This window comes from Poecilia formosa, unplaced genomic scaffold, assembly GCF_000485575.1.
Source record: "Poecilia formosa unplaced genomic scaffold, Poecilia_formosa-5.1.2 Scaffold375, whole genome shotgun sequence".
Classification (NCBI taxonomy): domain Eukaryota; kingdom Metazoa; phylum Chordata; class Actinopteri; order Cyprinodontiformes; family Poeciliidae; genus Poecilia; species Poecilia formosa.
In genome coordinates this window covers 432,209-446,679 of record NW_006800314.1, presented here as the reverse complement: position 1 = coordinate 446,679, position 14,471 = coordinate 432,209, and the positions used below count along the sequence as shown (strand labels likewise).

Here is a 14,471-nt window from a genome sequence, read left to right as displayed (position 1 = left end):
TGAACTTCGCAGTAAAAGAACAGCTAAAGTAAGACTGGTTGTGTATCTGTATTAGGCCAAAGGTCTGCAAGAAACACAGATATCCCTGGGAAAGATGTGATTAGCTATGAAACTATTTGTAAAAGTTTTTTTTCCTCATATTATTAACTGAAGCTCCAAACAAGTATTAGTCCTGCCAACATTTATATGTGGGACCCATATGGCTATGTGGTGAAAAATAGGCCCCACTTTAGACTGTCCAGAAGTTACATAACTATGATAATAGCCTACATTTTGTTGTGGGACAACTGGGTAAAAAGTGGCACCCATATGGAGTCTAACTGTGTTGTGCAATTTGAAAAGATTGTCCTAATATCCATTTGACAAGTCTGGAATAATGCTAAAAAAAAAACATTTCAGAAAACTTTAACTTTTTGCAAGTAGATCTGCCAGTCCATTTTGTGTGTGTGTGTGCGCGCGTGTGTGTGTGTGTGTGTGCGTGTGTGTGTGTGTGTGTGTGTGTGTGTGTGCGTGTGTCTGGTTGCTTGGATCCAACATTAAGCTTGGCTCATCAATGAAAAATAAATAGAGAACAATCATTTACTTGAAAACAATGTGAAGACAAATTTTGTTGTCTCATATATGTAATTTTACTGAAGAACTTCATCACAGAAGTTAAGGCAAACATGTCAAAACTGGATCAACACCCAGATCTTAAGATTTCCCAAATTAACCATTTATTTAAAGAACAAGCAGGAATTTAAGACACAATCCAGTCTGAGTCATTTTTAAGCCTGTGTTTTGTATATACCTTTTGAAGAAACTTAAATTAATGATTAACTTGGGGATTGGTGGGATGGAGTTCTCCCTTGGGTCTCAAAAAATCTTGGGGCGGCCCTGTTTCTTAAAGTCGATATCCTTAACTCATAAAAAACTACTTAACTACAGAATGGTTCCTTTACTCTTACGAAAAACTGAAGGAACAAATGGACCAATAGTTTTTGTTTTGGACTTTTTGGGGGGTCAGCCATTCATCCGGAATGGAGTTGCCCTCTACCTTTATGGAAATACTCAGTCGGATTCATCAAAAAGACCCAAAGATGATGGTAAAATTCAGAGAGCTTCTATGTTTCTTTGTGCTGTGGTGGATGAGTTTTGCTGTAAAACCTTCAACAAAGAGTACAGACACAAGGCGAGAGAGTCCGCCTTAAAAGCTGTTTTGTTGGACGGAGGCGCCATCTTCAGTCCACCTTAAACGCACAATGTAGCCAACGAACGCTGGAGTTCCTACAGGGCTACGGCAAGCCGTTTGTGTAAATATTTCACATCCCTAGAACATAGTTATTGTCTGCTAGTTTGCAACAGCTGTAGTTCAACGTGTCCTCATATTAATTAATTTTGCTTGATTTGTCCCTAACTTTAAAAAAAAAAAATCTAAACCACATTGTTAGTGATGTATAACAACGTATACACCAAAAATGATTTTAGATTTGTTAAATCCCAGAGAATGTCAAAAGATTCTCTTTGAGACTTTTGAGAAGTTAGAAGTAAGCTTCTCATGGGTTAATTCCCAACATTTGGGTTATGCGGAGACACATCTGTGGATGCAGTTTAAGGTAGCACTTAAAGCAGTTTGTGTCCTGGAGTGACATCACAGAAAAATCTTTAAAAAAACCAAACATGGTATCAGAGAATCTACAGGAAACCACAATGTGGATGTGCGACTGTGGCGCAGGAAGTCTAACATGTGGTGGAAGAACTTGGAGTCAGAAGACCTGCAGTGCAGGAGCTTGGACTCTGCAGACTGGTGGTGCAAAACTTTGAAGGGCTGCAGTGCAGGAGATCTGTGACATGGCCGATTAGGTGGTAGAGCAACCTGAGGTGGTTGAGGTATATGCCTTGAAAAGCCCTGATGATGGTCGGTGATGAAGGCAGAGGAACCTTGGGGACCCATTGGCATCAGCTGGGGAACTTGGTTGGTGGTGCTTGAGGAATCCTTGAGGCTGGTGGGAGAGCAGCTGAGTGTCTGGAGGCTGATGGTATACAGGTGCTTAGAGGCTGCAGGCTAGCAGTGACAGGGGAAGGCATGGTCTGGAAGCTGGCGGTGGTGAAGCGGCTGGACCTGAGGCCGGATAAGATGAAGTCTGGAAGCTGCAAATCTGTGATGCAGGAGCTTGGACTCTGGAAGCCTGCAGTGCTGAAGGTCTGGAGGATTGTGATGTGGTTGGCGACCCTGAAGAGTAAAAACCTGCCTGTCACTTTGCTCCTGACACACCTAAGCCTGTAGCAATGAGCAATAAATCAATTAAATGTACAATGAATTAAAACAAGCTCAATATTTTCCATTTGCATGATTTGTTGTTTTTCTCTTTTATCTCTCTCTCTCTCTCTCTCTCTCTCTCTCTCTCTCTCTCTTTCTACCAAAAACTTGGTGTGAGTCTTCCAAGTCTTCCAAGAGCTTTGGTATCAATTAGCCCTTTTTTGAAGAACACATTTTCTTACAGAGACTTCATGATTAATGTTATTTGTTGTTTTGTTTATTTAAAATGTTTTTCAATTTCCCTGTTTAATTTTTTTTTAAGAATCTTTAAGGGTGTGTTATTGCATTGTATGCCATCATTACCATAGTATTACTTGAAAATAGACTAAAAAGAACAATATTATCGTTTATCGCAATGACCTCTGGGACAATTGATCGTCCCGCAAAATTTGTTGCCGTGACAGGTACACCTGAATTTCCCCACTTTGAGGCAATAAAGATGAAGTCTATTCTATTCTTCGTCAAAGATACGGAATATGTACAGCAACGGCTTGCCATAGACTTCCGTCCTCAGTTCTCCAGCCAGAAAGGGGTGTGGGGGGTACCGCCGCACTTTGGCTTCCCAGCTCTGACACAGCGTCACCGGTGAAACAAGAAGACGCACTTTCGGGCCGAGCCCCGTCCGCACCCACAAAGGAGAGACGATGTCCGAGCCCAACAAGTACCGAGAGTGGATCCTGGAAACTATCGACTCTCTCCGTTCGAGGAAAGCCCGTCCGGATCTGGAAAGGATTTGTCGAATGGTCCGGAGGCGACACGGGTCAGACCCAGACCGAACCAGGACGGAGCTGGAAAAACTCATCCAGGAGCAGACGGTGCTCAAAGTTAGCTACAAGGGATCGATATCGTACCGAAACGCGGCCAAGGTGCAGAGGAAAAGCAGAAAACGGAGCGAGTTCGGCGGCGGCGCGGATGCACCGAGGGAGCGGACCAAACCCGATCATCCGAACAACAACAACGGCGACAGCGCGCACAGCTTCACCGACCCGGAGGAGGGCGAGACGGAGCCGGATCCCCGCGCCGAAACATCAGTCGGCAGTCGAAACAAAAAGCTCCAGCCTGCCTCCAGCCCGGGTAGCGGAAACGGGTGCCTCAGTTGTGGCGCAACAACGAGCTGCGCTGTCGGGAGCGGCTGTGAAGAGGAGAAAGCAAGTGCACCGAGAGACAAGGGATTAGGACAGCAGGGAGCGGGGGGCTGCCTGCCTCTCGGAGTCAGCCGCGGCGCGGGCACCGGAGACCGGAGTGAGGATGTTCCGTCCGGCGGAGGAAAGAAGCCCAGTCTGTCTGGAGCTGACACCCGAAGCCAAACTTACTGCGGGAGCGACAGCCAAGCCCAGACACAGAGGCAGACCGAGTCTGGCCAGCCCAAACTTCGACTCGGAGGAGGAAGCACCAAAGCAGCGCACCGCCACGCCAACTCCGAGCTGCGCGAACTGGCAGCTCTGTCCGAGAAGCCCCTCCGAGCAGCAGGAGGTGGAGGAGGATGTGGTGGGGGCTCCGCCGCCGCGACCCGAGGCCACGTGAAGCCGCTGGGCTTGAAGGAGATCCTGGGCTACCTGAGCAGCCAAGAGCGGCTGTCGGAGGAGAAGCTGACCCGAGGCAAAGTCAAAGTGGTGATGGAGAGAGAGGTGGAGAGGGGCAGGCTGCGCAGGACGCGCTGCGGGAACATCACTCTTCCTCTGCGGGGGATGGAGCCGGACGAGCCCGAGCCGAGTGATTCGTCCGCCGACAGACTTGCGAGAAGCGCACTGCAGGACAAGCGCGCAGCGAAAAAGGTGGGCAACTTATTATTTCTGACACGTCTGTCCCGTCTGTCGCCACGAAGCGAACTGTGTGGATCTGCCTCGATGGGCTTCGCTCATAAATTAATGATCGGTGTTTTTAAAACAGCACGCGTGGCACCGAGGCGCGCCGGGCTTATAGGTTGATAAATAATTACATTACTGTTCAAGTAAGCCTGTTTTTATTACATTGTTCTTCCCAGTTGGGATTATTTTTTTCTCAGTCTCGGTTCATTGTTACTTCGATGCGTCTTTTCTTCTCTCTCTCTCTCTCTCTCTCTCTCTCTCTCTCTCTCTCTCTCTTTTATTTGCGCTGCATCTGCCGGATCATGTGCGTGTGTGTCGGCTTTCTGCACAAAAGGTGCGGGCTGCACGACGCTGAAGTTGGCGTCCGATTCAGTGCTCTACTAAAAGCCTATTCCCCTGTATTCAACAACTTGGAGCTAAAATACTTGGAATGTTTTCATGCTCAGTATGTTTCCCTTAAAACGCGGTTTGTGAGTCTTTTAACTTGTGAAAATCTAAACAAAAAAAAAAATGCGACGATAGGTGGATTCCTGGCGTAAGAGGAACATCTTAAAAACATGACCTGTTAGATGTAGGTCAAACCTAGACAGGATGATTCTACAGTAATATCAAATTATAGAAAACAACTTGGGCTACATGAATCCTTTAACTATTTCAAATAGAAGTTGAACATTACAAAAGGGTTTAAACTGAAACAAAATGAGCTTTTGAGGGGATTGCTGGGCTTTGGACATTAGTGAATATTTTTTTGTTTGTTTGTTTGTTTGCAATTATTAAAAAGTAAAAAAAAAAAAAAAGGACAAAAAGAACAAAAAAAATTGACTTTTTGAGGCAAGACAGACTAAAGTTGTGTTAAAAAAAGAAGGCTGCATCTAATTTATCCAAATACACTGAAGGCAGATTATGCAAATGCTATTTATTTGTGAATTCATCGTTTCTTTTTGCATCACTTAATATTTTGTCCATCTTTAAAAAGAGCACTGGCTGAACTTGAACAAATTTCCTACATTAAAAATAATAAAGAAGAACTTATTAAAGTTGTAGATGGGTTTAGCCTGTCTATAAGTGGAGCAGTTTTTAAGATGTGTCTCGTGTAAATTGGTTTCAATCTAAACAAAAGCTTTCCAAATCACCTTTGACCTTTATGTATCATCCCCTGCATTTCTTGCTCATTGTTTAGCAAGATGCTAAACAATGTGTTTTAAGCCCCATGTGAGGAAGCCAGAAAAGCCTTGAAATGCCGATTTTTCAGTTTAATTAAAGAGAGGGTTTACAACTTGGATTTCATTTTAACTAGCTCCATGCATCCCCACATCACAATACTACCACCACTATGCTTCATAATGGGAGCGCTGTGTTCACATTGTATTTCCTGAGGTCTGTCAGAGCATGTTTTCCTCTAAGTGTTTCCTTTGTGTTATAGATTTTGAAATGAATGCAGTTTTAAATTGTGTCAAGCAACTACACAGCTTTAATTATTGTTTTTTTTTCAGTTTTTGCATATGTTGAAAAAAAAGTTTTAAAATTTTATTCTGTTTTACATAATCTGTTTGTCTAGGTGTGTAGGTTTAAAGGTGGAACTGCTGTAAAATAGTCTTAAACCCAACAAAGTTTTAAAATAGCATTTTTCCCCCTTTTCTTTTAACATCACACAAATTGACTAAAAGTTTTCTAAACGATAAACCTGGAATAATAAGCACAGCATAATCTCGATCTTGACTGGTCTAGTGGAGAAGAAGAAGAAAAAAAAGACACGTTTTTGCTAACCCTCTGTGTTTTTCGTAAACAGTAAACTGTTTTTGGCAATAAGCAGCAGGGTGCAAAGAACAATCCAACTCAAGGTTGGCCATTTTAAGTGTTTTTGAATTCTCAGCTAAGGTAAAGATAATTTTATTTATATATTTATACATCAACAAGGCAATACGACGTGCTTTACAGGAATTAAAAGGAAATGCAAACAAAATAACAAACCAAAGGAAAGAGCAAAAGAAGAAAAAGAATCTAATATTGATCCAAACTAAGTAAACTAGAGCCTATCGTGGCAGCTCAGAGTCATGAAATGCAGCGGAATAGCCCTTTAGTGGATCATCGAATCAGATGCTAGCTTCATTGTTGTGCGGGCTGCACGCGCAGACGAGCGGGCGGCTCCCAGGACAAGCAGCGCGAGGAGCGCCGCCCGCCTCGCTGCGCGCTGACCGCCGTCCCGCGCTCTCAGGCCGCGTCCAGATGGCGTCCGGCACCCCGTCCTTCTGGTTTCCCTTTGTTGGAAGTTTGTGTGGAAAGGAGCGCGCCTCGCGGCCGGGCAAGGCCGCGCGGCAGGCGGCGACTGTGAGGGGGAAAAAAAGAAAAGAAAAACTTGAGCCGTGCCGCTGCCGCGCATTGAGCCCGGCGGAGGGACTCGGCATCGACTTTATTGGTGTGTTTTTTTTTTCCCTCCTCCCCTCGGTGCCTCATTAAAATCTTTCTATGGTCCCTCACAGCGCACTCTGCTCCCCGCTTCTTCTTTCTCCCCGTAGGCGAAAACTTGACTAGACTACAGTGGGCGGCTCGTTATTTCTGATAGGCTATGTGTCTGTTTCCCCCCCGACTTTATCTCTTTCAATTTAAAAAACAAATTAAGAGAGAGAGGACATGTTCACTTTGTCTCTACAGTCCCCACCTCCAGCCCGTCCGGAGAGCGAGCCCATGGAAACCGGCGAGAAGGAAGAGGAGGGTCAGGGAGGAGAGGAGGAAGAGAAAGACAATGATGATGATCCCAGGAGTTCTGATGAGGATGGAGGACTTTCCCCGGTAGCCATGACAACCGAAGCTGGACTTGCTGAGAAAAGCGGAGAAGATGCGGGCTTTCAGAGGGAGCTGAAAGAGGAGAGCCCTCAGAGGGAGGATGGAAAAGGTCCGTGTTCTGCTATCAGTTCGCGTTCCTTTCACATTATCAAATGTCTTAAACTTTGAAAAAAGAGTATTCGTACTGGAAAATGTTCACATGTTGCCACAAACCTGTTGGGATTTCAGGCGATTGCCTAATAGAAATAGTGCATAACTGTGAATAAGATCTCTGTCTTCATTCCTGACACTTTTCTATGAAGGGCAAATTTAGCTAATAGTTTTCTGATTCACTGATTATCCCATCTGAGCTGGGAATGCATATGTTGGCTGCTTTTCTGATTAATTTTTATAAAATTGTTTCTCATTTTAATTAACCGCTGCAAATTATGCACTATTCTAAAATACATTCATGTAGCTATAACGGGGCAAAAATGTGAAAAAGCTCAAATTAAAACAAATATTCTTTAATATTTAAATTTGTATCAAATTTCATCTATTTTTTTTTTTTGAAGAGTGAGCAGAATAGATACTTTAAATCCATATTCTGTCTGCCTGTGTCGCCTTTCAGGGATGTGTGAGCTTGATTTTCCTCCAGAGTCCCGGTCTCCACTTGCCGACGGAGCCTCGTGGTCTGAGTGTAACGATGCCTGCTCTGAGGAGGGAGCTTTCTCCTCAGATCACCTGGTGAGTCCGTCCAGGCAAACATCCGTCCGGTTCACCTCCATCGCCGGCAGATTTTGTTTTATGAAAACAAGGTGGCTTAGCTTCCGATTTTAATCAAACAAATGTCATTTAGTGTTCAGGTTGATGCTGTAAGTATCTGGCACCGGATAGTTCTGGCTTGGTGGTCTCAAACTGCGTTCCTAGAGGGCCAGAGTCCTGCATAGTTGAGTGAAGTTACGAATCGTTTTGCTTACAGGCCAAATATTTCATTTTCACAAGCCGTAAATGAACTATTTACACTGAGATGAAATTAAATGCAGCTTTACTCTTATTTACAAATCAGATGACCTCCAGCTGCAATGCATTTTAATTAGACGTTTTCAGAATACCAGCGGCTGATTTCCATGACGTGACTCACCTTTCAGAATTAGGAACAGATGGAAAACAACGTTTTGTTTGCATTTCACAGCAGCTAAGCTCTAAGTGTTGGTCTTTAACGTGAAATCTTAAAAAAGCCAATCGAAGTCTGTTGTCAAAATGTGGACAAGTGCAGTAGGTATGAATACTTTCGCACCGCACCGTAGGCTCACACACCCATCTCACAAGAAAGTGTTTTCCTCATTTTGTTTGTTTTAACACGCCAGAATAAAGTGACACTCTAGGCGTTGAGTTTCCCTATTTGAGGAGTCGAGGAGATTTTAGGTGATTTGGGGGAGTTGAGTCAGTTGGAACGAGGGTAAAAACACCTAATAGCTAACCTGTCAGTGAGTCCGGTTGTATTTTCACCTGCCAGTAGAAGAGAGTTTCATATGTGTTTTAAAGTAAACAGTTTAATTCGGGCGCACTCCAGCGCTTGACTGAGGGGTGACTCATCAACCTTGGCAAACTGGGCTCCCCCATCCCGGCGCTTCATGGCCAACACATCATCATTCACACGCCTACAGCAGATGGTCTTAATGTGCCGCTGCAGTTGTGTCATCATGCAGCCACCTCCTGTTGTCCTTTGTTTCAGAGGAAGGTTGTATCGCTCTGGATGCTCGCTTTCTCCTTGGATTCTGTTTGACTTGTTTTTCCTCCACACACAGGGCTACACACACCACAATGAAATAAACCTCACCACCTCGAGCTTTCGCAGTAAGCTTCCCCTCTCCGATATCTCACTACCTGAGTGTTACCTGTGCATATTGGTGTGAATAACACTTGTCCCAAAATTTCCCCGGTAGACTTGGAGTATAAAACAGAGATCGGTGCTTCGTCCTGCATGCTCACTCCCACCGCCTCCCCGAGGGACTCCAGCCTCCCCGAGGAACGAGGCGCTAACGACAGCAGCGGAGGGTGAGTAAACAGCCGTTCGTAGATGAAAACGGTATCTTACGTCCACAGCCTTCGTCCTGCTGACCACACAGATTTTCTGTCAGATATAGCTCTGAATTCTGGAAAGTGACAATCAAACGTTTTGGATCAAAACTTACTTCCATCCACACGTAAAACGAGTTTTTCTAGGTTTTGCTGAGACAATAGTTTGCTAATCCTGGAAATGTTCTTCGGGTGATAGAAGGCCGACTTTGTAACTGTCTTTATGTGACTCAGAATGTTCAGGTCAGAGTCCATCACTACACCCGGGTTTCGGGCCTGATCGCTGGTTTCTAGTTTTAATAAGACGCGTGCTGACTCTAGGTTCTTCTTCTTTGGGTCCAAAGATAATATCTTCAGTTTCTTTTCTGTTTCTGATCAAGTTGTGGCACATCCACACGTTGATTTGTTCAGCACTCAAATGGCTTCATAGTTACCTGGTGTTGTAACGTAGAGCTGTGTGTGTCCTCTTTATGATTATGGTACCTTAATTTATGACATGTTGTAATCTGAGTAAGTGGGAGCATGTAGATATTAAATAAGAAGGGTCCCAGGATGGAACCGAAGGGGGGCCCCATATGTGATTTTTGTCCGTTCCGCTGAGAAGTTACCGACTGACACGAAAAAGTCCCTGTTTAGGTAAGATTTGATCCAGTCAAGTACTGGACCAGAAGGTCCAATCCAGTTCTGTCCGATTAGAATATCAGTGTTGAATGCTGCACCGAGGATTGAACACTGCAGATTGAACAGTTTGACAAGGACCGTCTCTATTTTGCACCCTTCTCCTGACTTATACCTTTGTACATTGAAATCATTTTAAAACCGTGGCTTTAGCTAAAATATCAGAAAGTTTCTACTATGATGGCTGAACTTTATACCGTTCGCTATATTCACTGAAACTGATGGCCGACTGAAGGAAGACTGACTGCTGAAAATAAATATGAAGTTTCTTCAACAAAGGTGTGACCACTGGGTTATCTGATATTTTTCATGCCCCGCTCCCACCCAACATATTTAGTAGTTTTTCAACTGAATTGTTTACAGTATGTGTCACATTAGCCATGGAAATCTCCTTTTAATGTTGCTTTTAATCCCACTTTTAAAATCCCCTGTGGTTCATGATTTCTCTCTACCCAGTGAGTTTTATAAAAGTCCAACTTGATTTTTCTGTTTGTTTGTTTGTTTGTTTGTTTTTTACCCAAAGGCACATGAAGTTTGGCAGCACCAGAGTAAGTCCGGTGGACTGGACCGTGTCTGACGTGGTCAGTTATTTCACAGCTGTGGGTTTCCCTGAGCAGGCTGCGGCCTTCAGGACCCAGGTGAGACTGTTTCTGCCACTAGTGGGCGCCACAGACTGCGTCTGTTGAATTGTTGCAGACTCCACGGGCCTGCTACACACTCTCTGCTTTGCTCTGTTCCACAGGAAATCGACGGGAAGTCTCTCCTCCTCATGCAACGCAACGACGTTTTGACCGGCCTGTCGATCAAACTCGGACCCGCCCTCAAGATCTACGAGCGTCACATCAAGGTTCTGCAGAAAACACACTTTGAGGACAATGACTGCTGCGAAGACGCAAAAAATACACTCAGACTGTTATGTTAATATCTACATATAGCTCAAGTAGTAAAGAAAGAAAATGCATGTCTTTACATTAGGTAATATAAGCTTTGAGAAAAGCATCAAGCAAACACGGCTCAGCTTTTGTTTTGTCTGTGTAGGAATTTCACAGGATTTTCTAGGAGGATTTTTCTACTGAACGGAGCACAAATGATGGCCCAAAAACAAGGTAGAATATCAGAACATTTTCATATGAGTAAATCAGACACAAAAAGGCATTTTATTTTATTTTAAAAAAATTTCAGCACTTTTTTGTTTCAATTAATCTGTGTAAGATAGTTTGTGTTTTTGTGCACATCGCCTCAGAATCCATGTTACGTTTAAATTTTAGCTCTGTGGTAGGACAGCTTCATGCTTGTAGGTTTGATTCTTCTTCATATGGAAGAAAAGTAGTGGAAAACAAATAGCAGCTTAGATAGAAGCAGATTTTTTTTTTTTTACACACCCTGAATCTGGACCGAAGCGTCACGGTTACATAATTTGTGTTTATGTCGACCCAGAACTCATCAGCACAACCAGCCGGTGTTTTCTCTTCAGTTTTTTTTTTAAAGGTTATTATTTGAGGGCTGATGTTTTTCATCTGCAGCCTAAAGCGTCACATGAACAGCTGGAAACTAAAGGTCCATAAAGTGATCGGATAGAATTTGTTCCAGTCGATTGGGCCTTTTGGATTCTGACGTCAGGGAATAGTTTTTGCAAATTTACTCTTTACTTTACATAACTTTGATTTATGATTAGGATCTAAATTAAGTTTCTGTCTGCAAAAAAGGAGGAAAAAACAGCTTCAAACTGATTGTTTTTCTGTTTTTTAAGTGTATGCTGTTGTGACAGCTCACTGAAAAAACCCATTAGACATTTTAAAACTAAACACTAAAAAATACCAAAACCTGCAGTTTATTAAATGTAGCTCCAGCACAGAACTGCAGGAACTAAAGCTTGATTTCCAAGTGTAAAAGTTTAATCCAAAACAGATTGAACTGGTTTTATAAACAAATCATCAGACCTGAATAATTTCCATGAAGCAGTGCTGTCCAGTTCCAGTCCTCAAATGTCAATGTTCTGCATGTCTTAAATGCTCACCTGGCTAAACATTTCATTTAAACAAATGAGTCTTTATTAAGCCTTTGCAGAACTGGTTGCAGAGGTAATTAAGCCACATTTCCTCCAGAACTGGATTTGGACTTATCTAAGGGATCAAGAGCAATAACGCAAAGTCTCTGCAGCAGCAAACCACTCCAGAAAAATCCATTTTCATGGACTCAGACAATATTTTCTGTTTGTCTAATATTTTGACTTTACATGCATGCAAAACTCTTTATGTAGCAAAGAAAACGGCGATCCGGCAGTAGCTAACGAGCTGAAGTCTGCTCATGTTCGGCACAATCCTTTGTCTTCGCCGGTCGGTTCCCTGAAAGCGTCACAACGGAAGATTTTTGCATTTGTCTGGGTTACACGTCCAACCCACATTTATTTAGTTGTTTTTGTTTATTTTGGCTAAAAAAAAATAAAAAAAATAAAAAAAACAGTATGTTAGTGTGAGATTCTTCTAACTGGACTCTGATTGCTGGCATTTAAACAGGATGGACATTTATAAGTTAGCCTACAGAGAACAGCAATCAATTTACATGTCAATTAAAGTAAGTCAAATAATAGGTGTGGTCTGACCTCATTTAAATTATCTCTGGTCCATAAAAAAGTAATGGAAAATTAACCAAAACCAGCAGAGTACTGAACACATATTTGCATTGTAAAATCCTCATTGAACAATAGAATATCAGTGAGGCAATCAAATATTAAAATGCGTTTTTACACTCTTGGTGACGTCATAGGAGTAGATAACACATTTCCTCAGCACCGTTCTAAGTTTTCTTGCTTTACTCGTTTTTTTCTTTTTACACATTGGTTTGTTTTGGCAATAATTTCTCCTGAGACGTGTTTCTGTTTGTGCTTTTGCACTTTCTCTACCTCTTGCTTTATTTGTTAATGTTATGTTTCGTTATCAAAATGTTTTCTGTCACTTCATCCCTTTTTTCATGAGAGGAACCCATCTGGAGAGAACAGCCGCGTTTCAGACTGTAGAAAATGGTTGATTTTCCTGTCATTTGTTACTTGTTACAGAACAATTTTAGTAAATAAAAGCAAAAAAAAAATTAATGCAAAACATACAAAACATATGCTGTTTGTAGAAGTTGTGTGCCCAGTGCCTTGCAGATTTATTCACGCATCATTTTCACATTTTGTCACAGTACGACCGCATGCTTTTGGGATTTTATGTGACTGAAAACAACACAAAGGAGAGCAAATCTGTTCTGGAAGAAATATCAGACGTGGTTTTCACTGTTAAAAATCTGATCAGTTTTCTCTGCATTTCTATACTATTTCACTCCCCCAATCTAAGTAAACCCATCAACTCCAACCAACCTCCCTGTCCCTGGATGCTGCACTCAGGTTGATGTGCAGGGTTCTGTGATTTCCTTCCATCCATTCTCTTACACTCTCATCCCATTGGGGAGGCGCTGGTGAATATCTCCAGCGGTCAACGGGCGAGAGGTGAGCTGCACTCTGGACAGGTCGCCAGTCCGCCGCGGTGTTCTGTGATTTTTTATTTTTATTTTTTTGCTGTTGCTGGCAGTTAGCCTTTAGGCTGAATGTCAAACTTTTGGTCTCTTATCATCGCCTTCTTTGACTTTCTTTCAGCTATGGATTCTTTTTGCCACTCTTCTATAAAGTCCAAGTTTGTTAAGGTCATGAAGAACAGCTGCAAACAGATTCTCCCACCTGCTTCTCTCATTCATACTATCCTCTTCTGAACTGTCAATGTAATTGGGTGGCCATTTTTTTAATTTACATAAATACAACGGTTAACTCTGTCTGTTAAGCTCGGTGCTATCAAAGGGCTGAATTGCTACTGCATAAAATCCCAGCCCGATTTGTCGTTGCAACGTGACAAATCAATAGACTTTTCAATGAACACGGCCGGATTTAGAAGGATAAGAGATCCTGGGCTGCAGCCACTTTTAGAGCCCTATTCTCATGCAAATTGCGAAATATTGTTGGGTAGGTTTACACATTTGCAGGTATGACTTGATGGAGGGTTGGTTTAAAACGTGACAGATGGCTCCCCCCACTTTGTCCCCAAAGAGATGATCATTTTCAAACATTTGAGCAGATAAATGAATAAAAGTCAAATAGTATTTCAATAAAATATACATGAGCCCATGATTTTCATATTAGCAGACACAGTATACACAAAAACCTTTTTTTTTTTTTTTGCCTCCCCTCATCCCTCCCCCCGCCCTGGGCTACTGCCCTTAAGCCCCTTTCCAGACTCTGACCCAGGCGATGAATACCCAACACAAGCACTCAGTGCGTCAGGAAGGGAGCCGGTGACGGTTCAGAGCAGCTGGGACACAACAGCAGCTCACGTTTCAACAAAAAATAACAAATAAATAAATTAAAAAAAAAGACGTGGCTGGTCCGGGAGATGACGCAAAACACAGCTCCTATTTTGAGGACAAAAGGAAATCTCTATGCAGAATTTATTTGGACACATGAATATTCAGCAGCTGCTGGGAGCAGCTGAGCTCTCGGTTTTACATTTTTGCAGGCGAGGAGCGAGGGCAGGAGGAAACCTCACACTGTCTGCGCGCCGTGTGCTTTGGGACGCTCTCCAAGGTAAAGAGCCTGGGATCCCTGCATGCGTGTAGGCGCTCATGTTGAGGTTACAACAGGAGAAGCAGACGGACGTGTTTATGTCACACAGGCAGAGTGCGGCTCCTGCAAACATGAAGACTGAAGACAAGTGAGGAAAAAGGAAAAAATAAAATAAAACAAAAGGCCGGGAGTCTCAGCTGGGAACGTTTTGGCCTCTGAAGAACAAAAGCAGCTCACCAAAGACTAAAAA

General features: G+C 43.0%; 1 protein-coding gene across 2 annotated transcripts; it reads left to right on the top strand.

The window, feature by feature from the left end:
- Positions 1-2,777: 2,777 nt before the first annotated feature.
- On the top strand, positions 2,778-14,471 carry LOC103154166 (atherin-like). 2 transcript variants are annotated; one of them, XR_001659116.1, is made up of 8 exons: positions 2,778-4,074; positions 6,760-7,000; positions 7,502-7,617; positions 8,682-8,730; positions 8,820-8,931; positions 10,154-10,268; positions 10,373-13,117; positions 13,265-14,471. XR_001659116.1 is itself a non-coding variant. In XM_007575362.2 (7 exons), exons 1-7 carry the CDS (start codon positions 2,944-2,946, stop codon positions 10,550-10,552), a joined length of 1,944 nt encoding a protein of 647 aa, XP_007575424.1. In that variant the 5' UTR covers positions 2,778-2,943; the 3' UTR covers positions 10,553-14,471. The 2 variants fall into 2 exon arrangements, 1 of the variants encoding a protein (XP_007575424.1); XM_007575362.2 differs by having other exon boundaries at positions 10,373-14,471.

What these genes read in the sequence shown, in the direction of transcription:
- LOC103154166 (XM_007575362.2), top strand. Translation starts at nt 2,944, where the DNA reads ATGTCCGAGCCCAACAAGTACCGAGAGTGGATCCTGGAAACTATCGAC. An exon ending in ACAAGCGCGCAGCGAAAAAG is followed by an intron (nt 4,075 to 6,759) that starts GTGGGCAACTTA and finishes TTGTCTCTACAG; the next exon opens with TCCCCACCTCCAGCCCGTCC. An exon ending in CTGCGGCCTTCAGGACCCAG is followed by an intron (nt 10,269 to 10,372) that starts GTGAGACTGTTT and finishes TCTGTTCCACAG; the next exon opens with GAAATCGACGGGAAGTCTCT.